Here is an 18,133-nt window from a genome sequence, read left to right as displayed (position 1 = left end):
AGTGTTGTGGCGGAGCCTCGAGGGCGAGGAGAGCGGGAGAGCGGGAGAGCGGAGCCGAGAGGAGGGAGGCTGGCGGAGGAGCGGGAGAGCGCGCTGCAGCGCTGAGCCTGCCGGGAAGGGAGCCAGCAGCTCGGCCGCGGCCGCAGCGCAGCGCGCGCCGCCCGGCGCCCGGCCCCCCCCCCCCCCCCCCCCCCGGCGCCCGGGCCTCGCTCCCGGCCCCGCGCCCCCGGCCCGGGCTCCGGCCCTCCCGTCCCGCGCCGCCCTCCGGGCGGACCATGGATGACAAATCCAACAAGCTGCTCCTGGCCCTGGTGATGCTGTTCCTGTTCGCCGTGATCGTCCTGCAGTACGTCTGCCCGGGCACCGAATGCCAGCTCCTCCGGCTGCAGGCGTTCGCCTCGTCCCGCGCCGACCCGTACCGGCCCGAGGACGAGAGCCCGCCGCGCTTCGTGGCCCGCCTCAATTTCACCGACGCCGAGCTCCTGCGGAAGGTCGACTTCAACATCAAGGGGGACGACCTGATCGTCTTCCTGCACATCCAGAAGACCGGGGGCACCACTTTCGGCCGCCATCTGGTGCGCAACATCCAGCTGGAGCAGCCGTGCGAATGCAAAGCCGGCCAGAAGAAATGCACTTGTCACCGGCCCGGCAAACGCGAGACCTGGCTCTTCTCCCGCTTCTCCACCGGCTGGAGCTGCGGCTTGCACGCCGACTGGACCGAGCTCACCAACTGCGTGCCCTCCATCGTGGACAGCAAGAAAGAAGTCCGACTGCGCCCGAGCAGGTGAGCCGGCCGGCCCCCTGCCCGCCCCCTCCCCTCCCCAGCTTGCAACTTCTGGCCCCCCGCGCGCCTCCCGCCTGCCTTTCCCGGGGCCACAAGGAAGGCTTGGCTTGGCGGGGGGGGGGGGCTGGGGGCACCCCCCCCGGATCCCATCCCCACCCAGAGCCAGCTGCGGTCATCGTCCGCCGTCTGCGCGCTTCTCCCTCCCTCCCTCCCTCCCGATCCCCCCCCTCCCTCTGCAGAAACTTGACGAGAAGGGGGTGCCCAGTCCCTGGGGAGAAAAGACCACTCGGGGCTAGCGGCCCGGGACCGGGCCTGGGGGGGGGGGGGCAGAAGGTGCAGCCGGACAGCAGCTGCTCAGACTGGAGGGGGGGGTATCAGATCTTAAAGCCGGGCCCCTCCCCGAGGCCCCCCAGCTCGGGAGGGCAGCGCCAGCCACGAGGTGATTTTCCTCTGCAGGTGTCTCTGGCCAGCCCTACAAATAGCGCTCACTTATCTGTAGCAAAGCGCTTCTCCCGGCTGGGGGTGAGGGGGGTGCTCCCACCTGTACGCTCGAGGACCCCGGCAGGGCTTCCTCAGCCGACGCAGAATTGCTGCCCTGTTAGTAACGGGCTGACATAGTGGCATGTCACCTGCGGGCATCAGCTGGTCGCCAGCCTCTGCCCAGTGGGGGAGCCTCGGAGACTTGGGGGCGCTGGGCTACATTGAAGGTACCTAGCAAGCCATCCTCCTGGAGGGATGGAGACGGAGGGCTCGGCCAGAGGGCTGGAGAGGAAAGTTACACAGCACTGGAACAAAGATTCCCCCCCTCCTCTCTCTTTTTTTTTTTACCATGCCCTTTTATTGCTTGGCACTAAGCGGGGCTGGGAGGGGGGTTTCCTCACCTCCTCTTGGCAGGTCCAGGAGACTAAACAAATTTGATGCTACCAGATGCCCTGGCTTTGGGGGACCTGTGCCCTCACCCCCTGCCCAGCTTAGATTAGGAGAGAAGGGTCTGGGTCTTGGCTGTGGACTATTGTGTCATTCTCCTCTTCATCACTCCCCCCCCCCCTCCCCACCCACCGCAAGCATACTACTTCTCCATCTTCCATGATATTCTAACGTCTGCCAGATGGTTCTCTGAACTCCACAGTGAGTGATGATAGACCTTCTGCCTCACTGGAGCCCAATTTTGCTGTCACAACGGAGAGGTTAGACCGTTGCTGGAAAGCCAGGGGCCGGTCACCTAGCTCGACTTCTTGGGGGACAAGTTTTAGCCTCCCCATACTAGCCCCATCACTTTTTCTCTGCTGCCACAGAATAGCTTGAATTTTGGTTCCTCTACCGGGATACCATGTGTTGGTGAGGGGCAAGAGGCCTGGGCTTTAGAGGGTCAGGGAGCTGCCTGAGCAAACCCAGGGCCCTCGTTCCCTTTCTCCCCGAGCTCGTTGCCCTGGGGGCTCTCAAAGGATCTGGGGATGCTAAAGATCACCACTTAGACCGCCACCTGGCTGAGAAGCTGAAGCTCGCCTTGCCTCTCTGTATTCTCAAAGGAGATCTTCAGGGCAGACAGAACATTCCCAGCCACTGCCCCCCTGGATGGCAGGGCCCTGGGTCCTTATTATGGCCCCAGTCCTGAGGAGTTCTACAATGTATTCCTGTATAATAAAAAGCCTTCTGAATGGGTGGGCTAGGGGTCTAGGCGGTTGGTCCTTGGACACACCATTATTTAAATGCCCTCTGGATTATTTACTTAATTGACCTCTGAAGAAATCAGACTATAGGAGCCTTTGTTGCGATTAGTCTTAACAGTCAGGACCTTTCAAGTAAGGGTTTTCGTCTAGGGGTGAACAGCTTCTCTCACTCAAATAGAAGCAAAAAATGTGTTTGGAATAGAATGGAATGGAATTTCTCTGTAGTTTTTTCCCCCATTTTTACAAAGGGTGACACTACTGCCATCTAGTAGGGGGAAGAAGGTTTCTATCATTTTTCCTTTTATCAAAGATGACTCTTTTTTTGAAAGTCGTGGTTGTGGGGTTACATGCTATTTTCAAGAAATGAAAATCTACCAGAAACATACATTTCTTCTCTCTTCTCTCTCTGTCTCTGTCTCTCTCTCTCTCTGTCTCTCTCTCTCCCCCCTTTTCCTCTTCCCCCCTCACTCCCCTTCTGTCTATCTTCTGCCCCCCCATCCCTCATTCTGAATAGAATGTTAACCTGAGAACTCTAGGATCTGGCATTTCCCACCATTCTGAGGTTGTCTCCTATTTCAGATCTAATTCTCTCTGTTTTGACAACCTAGGTGAGCCCTGTGTGTGTGTGTCTGGGTAGATGTGGAATCCACAGCTAAGGAAGGGTACGCTATTGACAGCCGTAGCTCCTTGGGCTGTGTGCCTTCCCCCCTCCAATACAGAAAGATCCATTGACTTAGGACAGTGATAGAAAAACCCTTTGACAGAAATGAATTGAGTACAGTTTCAGTAAGCCAGTGTGCATTAATCTAGGAGTTGGGGCACCTGAGTTCTACTGCTTTTGCCAACCTAGTCTTTAGACAAGATGTTTTACTTTTCTGTGTCTCCAGCTTCTCATCTGTAAAGTGAGGTTATTAATATTGCTTTACATTAGTAGCGCACGTTTTCCTTGAAAGCTTGCAAAATCCCGAGTGAGGTAGGCAATTGAAGCAAATATTCTTATCCTCATTTTATAAATAAGGAACCTGAGGGAATTGGAATGTCTTAGCCAAGGCCACCCAGCTAGTAAGGTGGCAGAGGCCGACCCCACGCTTCCTGACTTGTGGTGTTCTGCTAATTTACTCCACCATGTTGCTTCCCCCTTTAAGATGAGGGCTTCTGCTAGAAGAGGCAGTCATGACCTCATGATGGACCAGGCAAGCCTTCTGGTTTGCTTAGGGCTGTGGAGTGGGACCCAAAGCTCTTCAATTCTTTTCCTTTTCATGTCAGGGATGTCCTCCCAGGGTCAATGCTTTTGTCTCCTTGGACCTCAGGTTCACAATCAGTGAACATCTATTAAATCTACCAGAGACTGAACTAGCCATACAAAGACAAAAATGACAGTTCCTGACCTCAAGGTCCTTATGTTCTATCCAGAGAGACTGCTTTACATAAAGAAGTATATGGGGAACACATGCAAACTAAATACAAGATACTTTGGAGAGACAGGACAATAGAAGCTGAGAGGATTAGGAAAGGGGGTGCCTCTCTTAATGAGGCCGGCCACCCTTAGGGAGCGGATGGGAGAATCCTTGGGTGCTTTGGAGCTGCCAAATGGAAGAGAATGCCATCACATTGCCTGCCACAAGACAAAGAGATTGCTCGGCTGGCCAAAGCCTCAAGATGTTCATTAAGGGGATTTTTTTTTGTTTCCATTAGAAATGGCTGTTGAAGTATCTGTCACCGTGTCATGGGGGGGGGGGGGCGGGGAGTGTAGCAAATGGTCCTGCTTCTCTTAAAGCCACTAATAACATTTTTGAAATTGCATCTAAACACCATTGCCCGGCAGCTGTTGAAACTCCAAATCTTCTCTGCTGTTCGGGCCACATTCACAGCTGTCTAGCTAAGGGCGTTGACTTGGTGTGAAGGATTCAAGAGGGGGCCCTGCAGGGCTGAAATGATCTTCCTTTTCTCTTCTTAAAGGAAATTTCTATTGGCAAAGACCTGACTGGAAAAGCAATAAAATGTTTCTATTTGTAATACTCATCCAGTTTGTGGGATCCTCATTCTTTGGTTTCTTTTTTTTTTAAACAACCTAAGTGAAGGCAGTCTAATTGGCATGTGAAATTGGGTGGAGTATCGTGTGTATCACAAATAGGGACTAGCCCCACATTGAGGTGTGGATAATGACATTCAGAACAGAAGTCCTAAGAGATCATGTTTGATGATTCCAAAGACATGGGCTATTGTGAAGGATCTCTCTCTCCCTATTTAATTGAATAGCATGGCATATTCTATGTATGGGCAATCATGCTTTCTATGGACTGAATAAGCAATAGATCTCACAATACCCATGCACATGTGTTTCTACTTTTTAAACCTATGTAGATGATGCTGTGTTTAATAAAATACAAACTCATTCCAAAACATTATTTTTTTTTGGTTTTTAAAAAAAAATCCTCGTGTACAAGAAAGGTCTGGGATCCCCGATTTGATCTAACCTCCATTTTTTAATAGACTGATCAGTCACCAAATGTAATAGGAAGTCAGACTAGGGACCAGTGGCTGTGGTAGATCCTGGCATCTGGGAGCTATCATTCTATTGAAGAAGCCTATCATGTTCACAGGGTAAGTAAATGCTGATGAGGAAACCACCATGAAAGAAGGGACTTACTGAAGGTAGATAGCAGAGCTATATCTCGCACTGTGGATCCTCTGCCTCGAAATCGAGTGTTCTTTTCACTATTTTGTACTAACTTGTTCTTGGTTTTTTTGGTTTTTGTTTTTTTAATTTTTTGAAGCTAATTCCATTTGTCAAGAACAAGAAGCTTTCTTTTCCATCTCAGATTCATATGTACAAATCCTGAATTTAATTCTTTCTCTCTCTCTCTCTCCCGTGGTCTTTCTTTTCTTTCTTTCTTTTCTTCTTTTTTTTTTTTTTTGCAAGAGTAGATTCAACAAGCTGGGGGCACAGTGATTTGGAAACGTTAGCTTACCCATTTGTATAGTCAGTCCCATTGCATCTTGAGTTTGATGATTCTGCCTTTGTCCAGTTGTCTTTAGTGGGAGCTGTTGGAACTTTCATCTCTTTCCATTGGTCTGTTACTTATTAGAAAAAGGAGAGTTCATCATAGTAGCACCTAATACTTGATGAAATTCTAATACCATTTCAGGGAAGTTAAATAGCTGTAAGTGCTCAGAATTCTACTCAAACAAGTCTAGGTACACAAGGTAGCTAGTATGATGGGTAGCTAGTAAAGTGAATGCGCGAAATGAATACTTCTTAAAAATTAGTCTAGAATGAACCAGATAGAGTCCCATAGTTTGATTTTACATATATTGCCATAAATTTAGAGCTGGGAAGGATTGTAGAGATCATCCAGGTTAACTCCCTCATTTTTATAACTGGAGAAACTGAGTCCACTAGATGTCAAGTGATTTGTCTACAGTAACACAGATAGTGAACCCAGGTCCTCTGCCTTTGAATCTTGCAACTCCTCCCCCCCCCCCCCCTTAACTTGAACACACTACCTCCTCCATTCAGGTAATTTAGGAAGTCTGAGCTTTTTTTTTTATAGAATACTTTGGAGAGAGTGTCATCAAGCGAGGGAAATGGATTTTGGGTTGTAAGTATCTTTTTGTTGGTGTTTGCACAACAGTGGGGTTAAGTGACTTACCCAAGTTCACACAGCTAAGTAACTATTAAGTGTCTGAGGCTGGATTTGAATTCAGGTCCTCCTGACTCCAGGGTGGATCCTTTATCCACTGTGCCACCTAGCTGCCCCATGAAAATATCTTTTCAATAAATAATTAAAATAGTTTAAATGTGCTTGGCAGTATGTTTCAGCCCATAGCAAGAGGTTTGTAAGATTTAAGATTTGTCATAATGGAAAGGGTACTGGCTTCAAATCTCAAGTCTGTCATCTCCGCCAGTGTGATACCATCTCTCTCTGATGAAGGAGTGGGACTAGATGACCCTTAGCCTCCTTCTGTCTTTAGAGTTACGACCTATGATAATTCCTGTGGCCACCCTCAGCACATTGACCCCTGGGAAACTGGAGCTTTCAACTAGAAGTTCTCAAGTTTGCCCCTCCTCCCTCCCCAAACTGTCTTTAGGCAAAAGAGAATAGTTTTGAGGTAACTGAGAGGCCTTATGGATATTCATTATGGTCTTGAAGAGTTCAGATTGACCCCAGATACTTACTAGCTGTGTGGTCCTAGACAAGTCACTTTACTCTGCTTGCCTCGGTTTCCCCATCTGTAAAATGAACTAGAGAAGGAAGTGGCAAACCACTCCAGAATCTTTGCCAAGAAAACTCCAAATGGGGTCATGAACACAGCTGAAATGACGCAATAACCCCAAAGCTAGAAGAGTCCCTAAAGATCATCTTGTCCAGTTCCCTCATTTGACAGAGGAGGACACTGAAGTCCAGAGAGGGGAGGAAATTTGCCCCATTGGGCAAAGAATGGAGTAATCAATAAACAGTCATTTATTAAGCACATATGATGTTACAAAAATGATGCTAAGTGCGAGGCATGCAAAGACAAAAAGCCAAGACAGTCTCATAAAGAACTATTCTTTAGCTGGCTGGTTTCTTTTTCAAGAACTTTTGAAATGTTCTTGATTTTATCCAGAATTGGGGAAGCTCTTAAGAATACCGATAAACCCCTCCAATTCTCGGTTTATTTCTTTAGATATCATAGACAATTAGAAATTGTTTCTCTTCTCGAGACATCCTTCAGAAGATTCTGATGCTAAGGGGTGATGGTATTGTTATTAGATTAAAGATATGTGGTTATTAAAAAGTAATATCTAAGATCCTTCCCAACTCTAACTTCCTAAGAGATGTTATTGGCAAGGGTAGTCTCAGGTATAGACCAGGAAAGCATCGACGTTAGATTTTTCTATTCAGGTATTACGATGTGCCTTCACTGATTATATACATGTGAAAATATTGATATCATACATACATAATATAGATTATATAGATAATATATGTATATATTTTTTCTGATAATGTGAAATTATATTTCATTGGTTAGATCTGCTGTAAAGGGTTTCCTTCTTGAAAGCAGATCATCTCTTACTTATGACTTAGTAGATAAATTCTAGGGTTAGGGTTGCCTGAGGCACTTAGAGGGTTAAATAATTTGCCTAGGTAGGCATTTCTTTTTTTTTTTTTAGGTTTTCTTTCTTTCTTTTTTTTTTTTACAAGGCAATGGGGTTAAGTGGCTTGCCCAAGGCCACACAGCTAGATAATTATGAAGTGTCTGAGACCAGATTTGAACCAAGGTACTACTGTCTCCAGGGCCGGTGCTCTATCTACTGTACCGCCTAGCTGTCTCCATAGGTAGGCATTTCTTATTCACTTATTAAGTGCCAGGCTACCTACATTGGTCCAATTGCTGAGGATAAAAAGAAATGGCCCAGTCTTTGTAAGTGTCAGAGGTAGGCTTTCTTTTATGGTCTTTTTGATTCTAAGGCCAGTACACTTCTCTGCCATGATGCACTGCCTTTATCAACTGAGACTACATTAGAATGGCAGTTATATGAGGGCAGGGACCATTTCCCTTCTGTCTTTGTATCACCAGGAGTTGACATGTAATAAATGCTCAATAAATGTTTGTTTGAACAGTTACTTAAAATTACACAGCAGAATTAATATGGGCTTGACAAGAGGTAGGTGGTCATGAGGAAGTCACTCGATCCCAGTGAACCTCAGTTTCCTTTATAAAATGGGGGATTGGATTACATTATCTCTCTCAAAGGACCTTTTTAACCTCTGGTTTTTATAAATGGTTATAATGGAGAGTTCAGTGTTATACACATCTTTTAGAGGTTCCGAAGAAGTCAAGAACACTCTTTCCTTCTTTGGTCTTTGTCCTTTGGTGGGGGCTTCCTTGACTAGCAATTGCATTGTCTGAATGAGTTTGCATTGTTTTAACCAAAATAACCCCCCACCATTCAGCTGACCAGCAGAAGATCCTGTTTTTCCTTCACATCCTACTTAACTGAGGTGTTGCTTTATGTTGGAGGATTCATAATCAGCCTCCAATTGACTTGCCATTGAAGCAACATGGATGTGTACAAGGGCTTTTACAGCTGAAAAATGAACCCTGACACTTCCTGAAAAACAAAATGAGATTATTTAATCACTGATGCTAAAAAAGTGAATTAGTTGTCTTTTTCTCCCCATCTTCTAAATCATCATGGCTTATAAAGATGCTTAATGGTAAATGGCTCTTCTATTGTCATTATAAGCTCAGAGAAATGTTTATGTCTGGATGCTAGTAAAATATTTATTGGCCAAGTCGCTCCTGTAGCGGGTACGAGGTAGTGAGTGAAGTTCACGAATTATTCAGTGCTCCTTATTTCATCTCATTTGTCGTTTCTGCTACTTTCCCCCCAAGAAGATTGCTGAATGAAGCCTTGGCCACATTTCAGAGAGCTGTGCTAAGGAAAACCATCCGGGACGTTCAACTTGGCCCTTTCTAGGACATTCTACGTAGCCAAGTATAGGCACCGATGTAAATTCAGTCCATGAGATTCATATTTATAGCTCTGCAATCCTTTTGGACTGGTTATCCTGGGAGAGATGTGGAAAGAACCAGGGAACAAAGCCTATGCTAGAGACATGTCAACCATGAGGGTTGAGGAAGGTAGTGATTAATATTCTTTTTCTGATGAAATGTAGGAAGGTCGTAAGTCATAACTCAGGCATCAGTGCTGAGGTATATTAACTGAAATTAGTTTGTACCTCGCTTATTTAATCTAAGCTATTTTGAAACCTGTTCTCCATTGATGCAGATGTCTGTAAAAAGGACTTCTCACTTGATTTGATTGCTTTTGGAATTTCACTAGCGGAGATACCATGGCGAGTCTAAGTGAATTGGTCTGTTTCTTGTGTTGTGTTCGGTGTCTAATGAATCACTTCCGTAGACCTTTCTGAAGGGATGGGTTGCGATTGAAATATGCGACACATTGATTTACATCAAATGAATTAGGCCCGCGTGTGCAATCCCTTGTATTAATTGCCTTTCTCCGCCAATTGTAATAGACATTGCTTCAGTACAGTATCAGCTCAGATTCACCCGTGCACATCATTGTGACTTGACTAGAAAAGGGAATGGTACTGTACTACAAGAAATTGAACAACAAGAAAAATCCTTGGGGGTTTAGAAATCACTTATGTTGACTCATCTGCAAATGAGGACATTCATAGGATTAGATATATAGAACTGGAAGGAACCATAAAGGCCATCTAATTCCTTCACCCCTCATTTTACAGAGGAGGAAAGTGAGGCCCAGGAAGGAAAATGGCTTGCTAAAAGTCATACAGGCAGTAAGAAGCAAAGGTGATTCCAAATCTGAAACTCTTTCCATTAAATCAGCAAACATTTGTTAAATTATTTTTCTTCTCATAGATTAGACTATATGAGAATAGATTGTCAGAGTTGTAAGGCTATTAGAGATCATTTTATGCACCCCCTTTCCTTGTCATAGATGGAAGAAATCTGAGACCCAAATGGGAGAAGTGATTTGCCCAAAGTTTGTGGTAGAATCTAAATAGACTTGCCTATAGCCTAGCTCTTAGTGAGCTCGTAGACCCATTCTGTGCCAAGAGGATGGTGTTGTCTGTAGTTGGCAAGTCAGTCAATGAGCATTTATTAAGTGCCTACTATGTGACAGACCCTGTAATGTATACTGAGGATGCAAAAAGAGACAGAAGGCAGTCCCTACTCTCAAGGAACTCAATCTAATGGGAGATACTACAAGCAAACAGGTATGTATAAACAAACTAGACAGCATAACTAGGAAATAGTTAACAGAGGGAAGCCACAAGAATAGGGATTGTGAAAGGCTGTAGAAGATGGGATTTCTATTTAGGATAGGACTTAAAGGAAATAAGTAGTAAGAGATGAAGAAGGAGAGCTGGAACCAAGAGATGAAGTGTCTTAAATATGAAGAACAGCCTGGAAGTCAATGTCACTAGATCAAATAGTAGGCGATGGCGTAAGAAGACTGGAAAGGTATAAGGGGGCAAGGGTTTTTTTTTTTTTTGATTTTTCAAGGCAATGTGGTTAAGTGGCTTGCCCAATTCCACACAGCTAGGTCATTATTAAGTGTCTGAGGTCAGATTTGAACCCAGGTACTCCTGATTCCAAGGCCGGTGCTCTATCCACTGCGCCACCTAGCCACCCCAGGGGGCTAAGTTTTAAAGGACTTTGAATGTCAAGCAAAAGATTTTGTGTTTGATCCTGGAAGCGATAGAGAGCTATTGGAATTTATTGAGTGACAGTGGTTTTGACATGATTAGAACTTCGCTTTAGGAAAATCTCTTTGTTGGTGGAATGGAGGATGAATTGGAGGGGGGCAGGGAGACTTGAGGCAGGCAGACCCACCAGGAGCTATTGCAGTAGGCCAGGAGAGGACCGCAGCCAGAGAGGTAACAGTATTAGAGGAAAAAAAGGGGGGGGGATAGATTTGAGAGACATTGCAAAAGTGTAAAAGTCAGGTCTTAGCAATGGAAGTTGTACTTCTAACAACCTTCTGGTTATCTGAATAATTTACCATATATATTGGACATGTAGACATAGGCTTTGAGCCAAAGTTAGTGAGTGAGTTCAGCCAGCATCTCTCATTTAAAGGGGGAAGTCAGGCATCTAGTGAAATTAGAGGATCATAAGTTTACAGCTAGAAAGGACCTCAGAGATCACTTAGTCCACTACATTTTATAGCTTAAAAAGCATTCTCTAAAAATAAAGTAAAATGGGATAAGCAAAACATTAAGACAGATACAGAATCTCAGAGTCTGGACCTCAGAAGTCATTCTAGTCCAACCCATTCATGAACAATGTCTTCAACAAGCAGGCATGTGGTCTTTGTTTGAAAGCCTCCTGTAATGGTGAAAACCAATATCTCCCAAGGTGGCCCATTGGTAGCTTTCATCATTAGAAAGGTTTTCCTTATACCAAGTCTACATCTGGCTTTCTGTTACTTCTATCCAAATGTCTCCTTGGACTACCCTCTGAGGCCAAGCAGAAAATGTTTTCAAATAGTCATTATATTAGACCACCCTCTCTAAGTCTTTTTCTTCTTTTCTAACCATCAGTTTTGTAAACTGAACCTCATATGGCATAATACTGAAGCCCTTCTCTATCTTAGTCATCCACCTCTGATTACTTTCTAACTTTTGCTCTCCCTAAAGGGTGACATCCAGAGCAAACTCAGTCTTCAAGATGTGGTATGCCTATGACAATGGGATTCTCAGTTTTGGACCTGGACCTTGACCCTATACCTTTCTTTCTTTTTTTTTTTTGCAAGGCAATGGGGTTAAGTGGCTTGCCCAAGGCCACACAACTAGGTCATTATTAAGTGTCTGAGGCTGGATATGAACTCAGGTACTCCTGACTCCAGGACTGGTGCTCTATCCACTGTGCCACCTAGCCGCCCCAACCCCAAACCTTTCTTAAGGAAACCTTGGACAACATTAAATTTGCTTTTGTAATATTGTTTGATCTCTTCATCAGTTTAAGAGTTTGGTAGTTCTAGAGGTTGGTAAATTTCATTTTACAGATGAGGAAACTGATTCCAAGAGAGGAATAATGTGCTGAAAAGTTAAACAGCTAATGAATGGAACTTGGATGTGAAAACAGGTTTCCTCATTCTATATCTAGCACTTTGTAGGCTACACCATGCTGCCTTGATGAGATCTGGGGTCCTTTTCAAATAGACTCACCAGGAAGAAAAAAAACCTCAAACATGCATTCCGTTTCTCAAAACAGCTACCCAAAAGGGAGCTGCCCACAATGGTTTGGGCTTCTTTGTGATGTGACTGGGTGACCATTTGGTTGAAGTATTGTTTAGTCACTCATCTACTTTGTCCCAGGCACTATGCCTCAGGACTGGATCAAAACAAATAGTCTGCCCTCAGGGAGTTCACAATTTAAAGGGGGCACTAGGACAAGATAGGAAAGGATGGAGGGAGGGGAGGTGGAGGTACTGTGCTTAGGGAACACGAAGAGTTCTGAAGAAGTCCAAAAGTAATGAAGCTGCTGGTAAATGAGGAGAAAAATTGCTGCACTCCCTCTTTAAATCGAGGGCCAAAAAACCCATGACCCTTGTCCTCCAACCAGAGTTCAGTCAGAGAGGGTAGAAGATGCTGATGAGATGTGAGGACTAGGCAGATTCAATCTGACTGCATAAGATTTCCCAATGATGAGTTTCCTGGGGAAGAAAGGCATGACGGAGAGGTCCAAAGAAGTCCAAAAGTGGTATAGCTTATAGGAAATGCGGGAAAAACTGTACTGAGCCTTCTCTTTAAATAGAGACCTGAAGCCCTTGACCCTGCCCTCCAGTCAGCTAGCATTGGCTGCACTAGATGGTCATTGAGGTCCCTTCCAACTGAACCTCCTCCATCCTATGAAATAGCTACTAATTATAGCATATTCCCTTGATAGCTACTATTCTATCAAAATTGATCTAAGAAGATTTTTTAAAAGCACCAATTAAAAAGGGGTGCACAAATTAATACCCTCTGAATCTGGCTGGCACTATTAGCCCAGATTTTCAAAATGATTAGTTAGAGGACAAGGAAGACTGACAGGCTTATTTTCCTTCTTGGACCTCTGAGAGGACTCTGTTTTCCTCATTTCTTCATTGCATTGCATTCCATTCCCATATGTCAAATAGGATGAGAATGGTGATAGATACCATGATAACCAATCCAACAAACATTTATTTTTTTAATCATAAAGATTTTATTTATTTCAGTTTTACAATTTTTCCCCTATTCTTACTTCCCTCTCCCTCCCCACCCCCTGCCACAGAAGGCAATTTGCCAGTCTTTACATTGTTTCCATGGTATACATTGATCCAAATTGATTGTGATGAGAGAGAAATCATATCCTTAAGGTTAAGAAGCATAAAGTACAAGAGATAGCAAGATCAGACAATAAGATATCGGTTTTTTTCTAAATTAAAGGGAATAGTCCCTAGTCTTTGTTCAAACTCCACAGTTCTTTCTCTGGATATAGATTGTCCCTGATTGTTGCACTGCTGGAATGAGCAAGTCCATCAAGGTTGAACATCACCCCCATGTTGCTGTTAGGGTGTACAATATTTTTCTGATTCTGCTCATCTGACTCAGTATCAGTTCACGCAGACCCCTCCAGGCTTCCCTGAATTCCCATCCCTCCTGGTTTCTAATAGAACAATAGTGTTCCATGACATACATAGACCACAGTTTGCTAAGCCATTCCCCAATTGAAGGACATTTACTTGATTTCCAATTCTTTGCCACCACAAACAGGGCTGCTATGAATATTTTTTGTACAAGTGATGTTTTTACCCTTTTTCATCATCTCTTCAGGGTATAGACCCTAGTAGTAGTGTTGCTGGAATGTCGGGTATGTACATTTTTGTTGCCCTTTGGGCGTAGTTCCAAATTTCTCTCCAGAAAGGTTAGATGAGTTCACAGCTCCACCAACAATGTATTAGTGTCCCAGATTTCCTAGAACCCTTCCAGAAATGATCATTATCCTTTCTGGTCATATTGGCCAGTCTGAGAGGTTGTGAGGTGGTACCTCAGAGAAGCTTTAATTTACATTTCTCTAATAAGTAATTATTTAGAACATTTTTTCATATGATCGTGGATCGCTTTGATCTCCTCCTCTGTAAATTGCCTTTGCATATCCTTTGACCATTCCAACAAACATTTACTAAGGAGCATCCACAGACTCTTGCAATGCCTTCCATTGAGACTTGGCCGTAGATCTGTATCATGACAGTGGTCAACACACTTAGCAAGTATGCCTATCTTCCCCTTTTATGCCTATCTGATTTTGATGAGGAAAGGGGTCCTTGAACAAGGTTATCCCTGTTCTGTATCTTTCAAGGAATCGTGAATATTTTGATGTTTGGAGTTTGACCTAACCATCCACACCAGGGGAAAATAGAAGTGGATGAAAAATGCCTGTTGGCCTGATTGACATTTAGTTAGATGGACTCAGCTCAGAATTTAGCAGGAGGAGAAGAGGTTAGATTGCCTTTAAGAAATTAGAGTTCCTTTAATGACTCTACATTTTCCACATATATGAAGGCACATCTTTTTTTACTGTCAGTATAATACTGGTTTTGTTAAATGGTCGAGTGATGAAACACACCAGTCTCTACAGAATTAAGGCATATTATTTTGGTTGTGAGCAGGTCACAATTGTTAATGAATGCAGAACTCCCAAAATGAACTGGGGTAGAGGATGTCATCCAAGAAATATATGATGAAAACAGGAGATGAGCCTGTTATGCCCTGTTGGAAGCCTCCTGAGGTCAGGAGAAAGTGGGAAGGTTCCTAGCATGTTGGGTGGACTTATGATAAATGTATGTGAGAGCATGGACTAGTTAGCGTTGTACAAGATAGGTCAGCAGGGATGGACAGCTTATAATCTGCATTGTTGGAGGAAATATCCATATCAGGGAGGTCATAACTTCATTCCAATCTGTTCAAGGCACTGTACTAAGAACTAATTCTGTTTCGAGCTATCATGGCAAACAACAGCAACAAAACCAATCCCTGTCCTCAAGGAACTTAATTTCTCCTGGGCTAAGAGATAATACTGGGATATGAACAGAAATGTATATGCACGAAAGTTTGAGTCCTTAGCAATTAGAAAAGCCTTTCCCTGGGAGATAGAACCAAAACTCTGACTTCTAGCCGAAGTTAAGTTGCCTGAGGGCAAGGATCGGTTTTGGTTTTGAATTCCAAGTACTTTGCTTCTTGGCAGGCACTTAGTTGGCACTTAATATGTGATTATAGGTTCTATGGGGCCTAGGAAGGTGAGGAAGGAGTTCCTCTTAAGCTCCAGAAACTACCTGTGCAAAGTCACAGAAGCAGGAATTGAAAGGCAGAATTTGTAAAACCACAATTACATTGGTTAGGTAGGACTATTTATATGTGAAGCATTGAAATCTGGAAGACTAAGCTGGAACCAGATTGTGGGGGGCCTTAAATACCAAGTGGAGGCAGAAAGTTTGTTTTTTTTTAATCCTGGATGCTGGTAGGGAGCCACTGAAGTTTCTTGACCAGGGGAGTGACATGAGCAGACTTATACTTGAGGAATATTCTTTTGGAAACTGTGTGGGACCTGGATTGCAGCTTGGAAACAGACCAATTAGGAAGGCCACAATTCAAGTAAGAGGCAATGAAGGACTGACCTAGGTAGGGTGACTTTAATCATGGTAAATAAGATAAATGCTTGAGAAGTTTTATTGAGGTAGAATCAACAAGATTCCCATTTATCTTTTCATCTCCCTCACTGCTAGGCAGCAGTACCCATTGTGTTGTAGAAATTGTCCCTGCCTTAGATTTGGTAAGACCTAGCTGTGAAACTTTGAAGAGCCATCCCTCTTGTGAGAGCACTCTCTGCCTTACTCAGAAAGTAGGGTCCTTGAATCCTCTACCCTACATCCTTATAGTAGTGAAAGTATTTTGTAAGTCAGAAAGTACTATAGATATGGGTATGGTGATTAATAATAATTTGATTTGTTTGAGGACCTTCCATGGCCCCAAGATCTAAAAATTTTGGTAACTATGAGTGTAGCCAGCCAAAGTTGTTTAGAGTTAGATTAGAGGCAGATTTCTTAGTATGGAATGGACTTGCTTTACTGAATCTAGTTCAGTATGTTGAGAGAGAGAGAGAGAGAGAGAGAGAGAGAGAGAGAGAGAGAGTGAGAGTGTGTTAGGGCGGCCCTGAGTCATTGACGTGGTAGTGGTATCGCAGTGCAGCAGCATGTTGGGCTCTGGGTGATATACAGCCCACTAGTGCTGAATAATTAACTCCATAAAGCCTTTTAAAATGGATATGTCGGAATGATTTTACTCCCTGAACACGAGGCAGAATTAATGAAAGATAATTAGTCTGACTAATAGGAGAATATGAAGCTGGAGCAACATTTTCTTTTTGCATCCTTGAAGAAAATGGGGTAGGCATATTCGACCTCTCTGGGAGGGTCTGTGCTCAGCCTCCACCATTATGGACGTGACCTTCTCTAAGTTCAGGCTCTTGCTGGATTGGCTTCTTCTGCCCATCAGTACAGATTATAACTATGCCTCAGTTTCTCATCCTGTTTGATTTTTATTTCTAACCTTCCATGAAGCCTCCATTGAAAGGGCACTCAAAATTCTGCGGTCCATCCTCTTGACCTTTTCCCTTTCAAAACTATGATTTAAAAGTAAAAAAGGATAATTTTTGCAGGAGTATTTATGAGATCAATCAATAAACATTTATTAAGTGCTTATGACAGGCCAAGTATTGTGCTAGGTTCTGGGGATACAACTATAAATGATGATGCAATGCCTATTGTGTGACAAGGAAAAGAGCACTGGATTTGGAGTCAGGGGACTTATGTTTGGCTCTCATTTCTACTGCTTATTAGTTGTGTGACTTTTGGGAAGTTACTTCTCCTTTCTGAGCCTCAGTGTTCTGTTGTAATTGGAGGGGGTTGTATGGCTTCTATAGTCACTGACAAATGTAAATCTTTGATCTTAGAACTCTTAATAATTGCTTTAGGAAGAGAGTGTTCTCTTGAAGTGGAAATGCAGTGCTGATCAATCATTACCTTTCTGAGAGTGGTTCCACAATTTCTGATTCTAGCCCTGCCATGTTTCCTAGTCCAAAGGCTTACTTTATAAATGACCTCATTTGGATATCCCATCACTTTTGCCCTAAAAATCAACAGAATCAACTAATCTTCCCTCTTAAACAAGCTTCTTCTCCAGGCTTCCCCATTTCTGTCAATGGCACCATTGTTTTATTAGTCATTTAGGCTCAAGAGTTTGGCCCCATTTGTAATAAAAGCAACCTTTCTCATATTGTGGGTGGGAGTTCTCCACATGTGAAGCATGAAGATTTTGTAAAATATTGCCTCACAGGTCAGGCCTTTCAATAGCCCCTTCACTAGGAGAATTGAGTCATCATCCATGAAAGTGATGATCTGGACTTGTAGATGATATTCCTGGGGCCTGGTATGTTCAGCTATCATTTTACATTTTCAACTGACCCTAAGAACTGGAAATCAGATTGTGTTGGTTTAAAGCCAGAAAAGGAAGGTTCTGGACCTTAAACTAGACCAGACCAGGACGGTTTATAACAGAAATGGAACAACAAACAAGAGCAAAATCTACTGAATCTAGCTGATGGTCCATGGGACTAAGCTGATTTTCAAAAAAGTAAGATTCACTTATAGCTAAGGTTGTGGAGAAGGGTCAGAATTGAAAAGAGCAGAAATGAAAAGGTGAACACATAGGTGTTGGTGGATAGGAGGCTAATTTGGGCTTAGGAAGACATGCATTAAAATCTTGCCTCAGCTATGTAAGAGCTCTTTGACCCTGCCCTGTTTCCTCGTTTGTAAGATGGAGATAATAATATCATTCAGCTCAAAGGATTGTTCTGAGGATCAAATGAGACGTGTGTAAAAGTGCTTTGGGGATCTTTAAGCATTATATTAATGTTAGCTATTGGAACTGATGATGTTTGTCCTCTGCTCTCAAAGAAGACCACAACAACAGGGAGGTGATACTGTAACAAGCACATGAATTGAATTTGAGTGAGGATGCCGGGCTAATTCACAGCCTCACTTTCTCCTCCAGAATCATCTGGGTCCAGTGACCAGATAGGAGTCAGGATGATTATGGTCTTAGATGGC

At 43.8% G+C, this 18,133-nt stretch overlaps 1 protein-coding gene across 2 annotated transcripts in view; it reads left to right on the top strand.

The window, feature by feature from the left end:
* Positions 1 to 248: 248 nt before the first annotated feature.
* Positions 249 to 18,133, top strand: part of HS6ST2 (heparan sulfate 6-O-sulfotransferase 2) — a 313,319-nt gene continuing 295,434 nt past the window's right edge. For both annotated transcript variants that reach the window (XM_074205646.1, XM_074205645.1), the window contains exon 1: positions 249 to 784. In XM_074205646.1, coding sequence (XP_074061747.1) covers positions 276 to 784 — 509 coding nt within the window. In that variant the 5' untranslated portion in view covers positions 249 to 275. The remainder of the gene's footprint in view (positions 785 to 18,133) is intronic.

Source organism: Macrotis lagotis, chromosome X, assembly GCF_037893015.1.
Source record: "Macrotis lagotis isolate mMagLag1 chromosome X, bilby.v1.9.chrom.fasta, whole genome shotgun sequence".
NCBI lineage: Eukaryota > Metazoa > Chordata > Mammalia > Peramelemorphia > Peramelidae > Macrotis > Macrotis lagotis.
The sequence above is the reverse complement of the archived record's forward strand: the minus strand, read 5'-3'. Positions and strand labels throughout refer to the sequence as shown.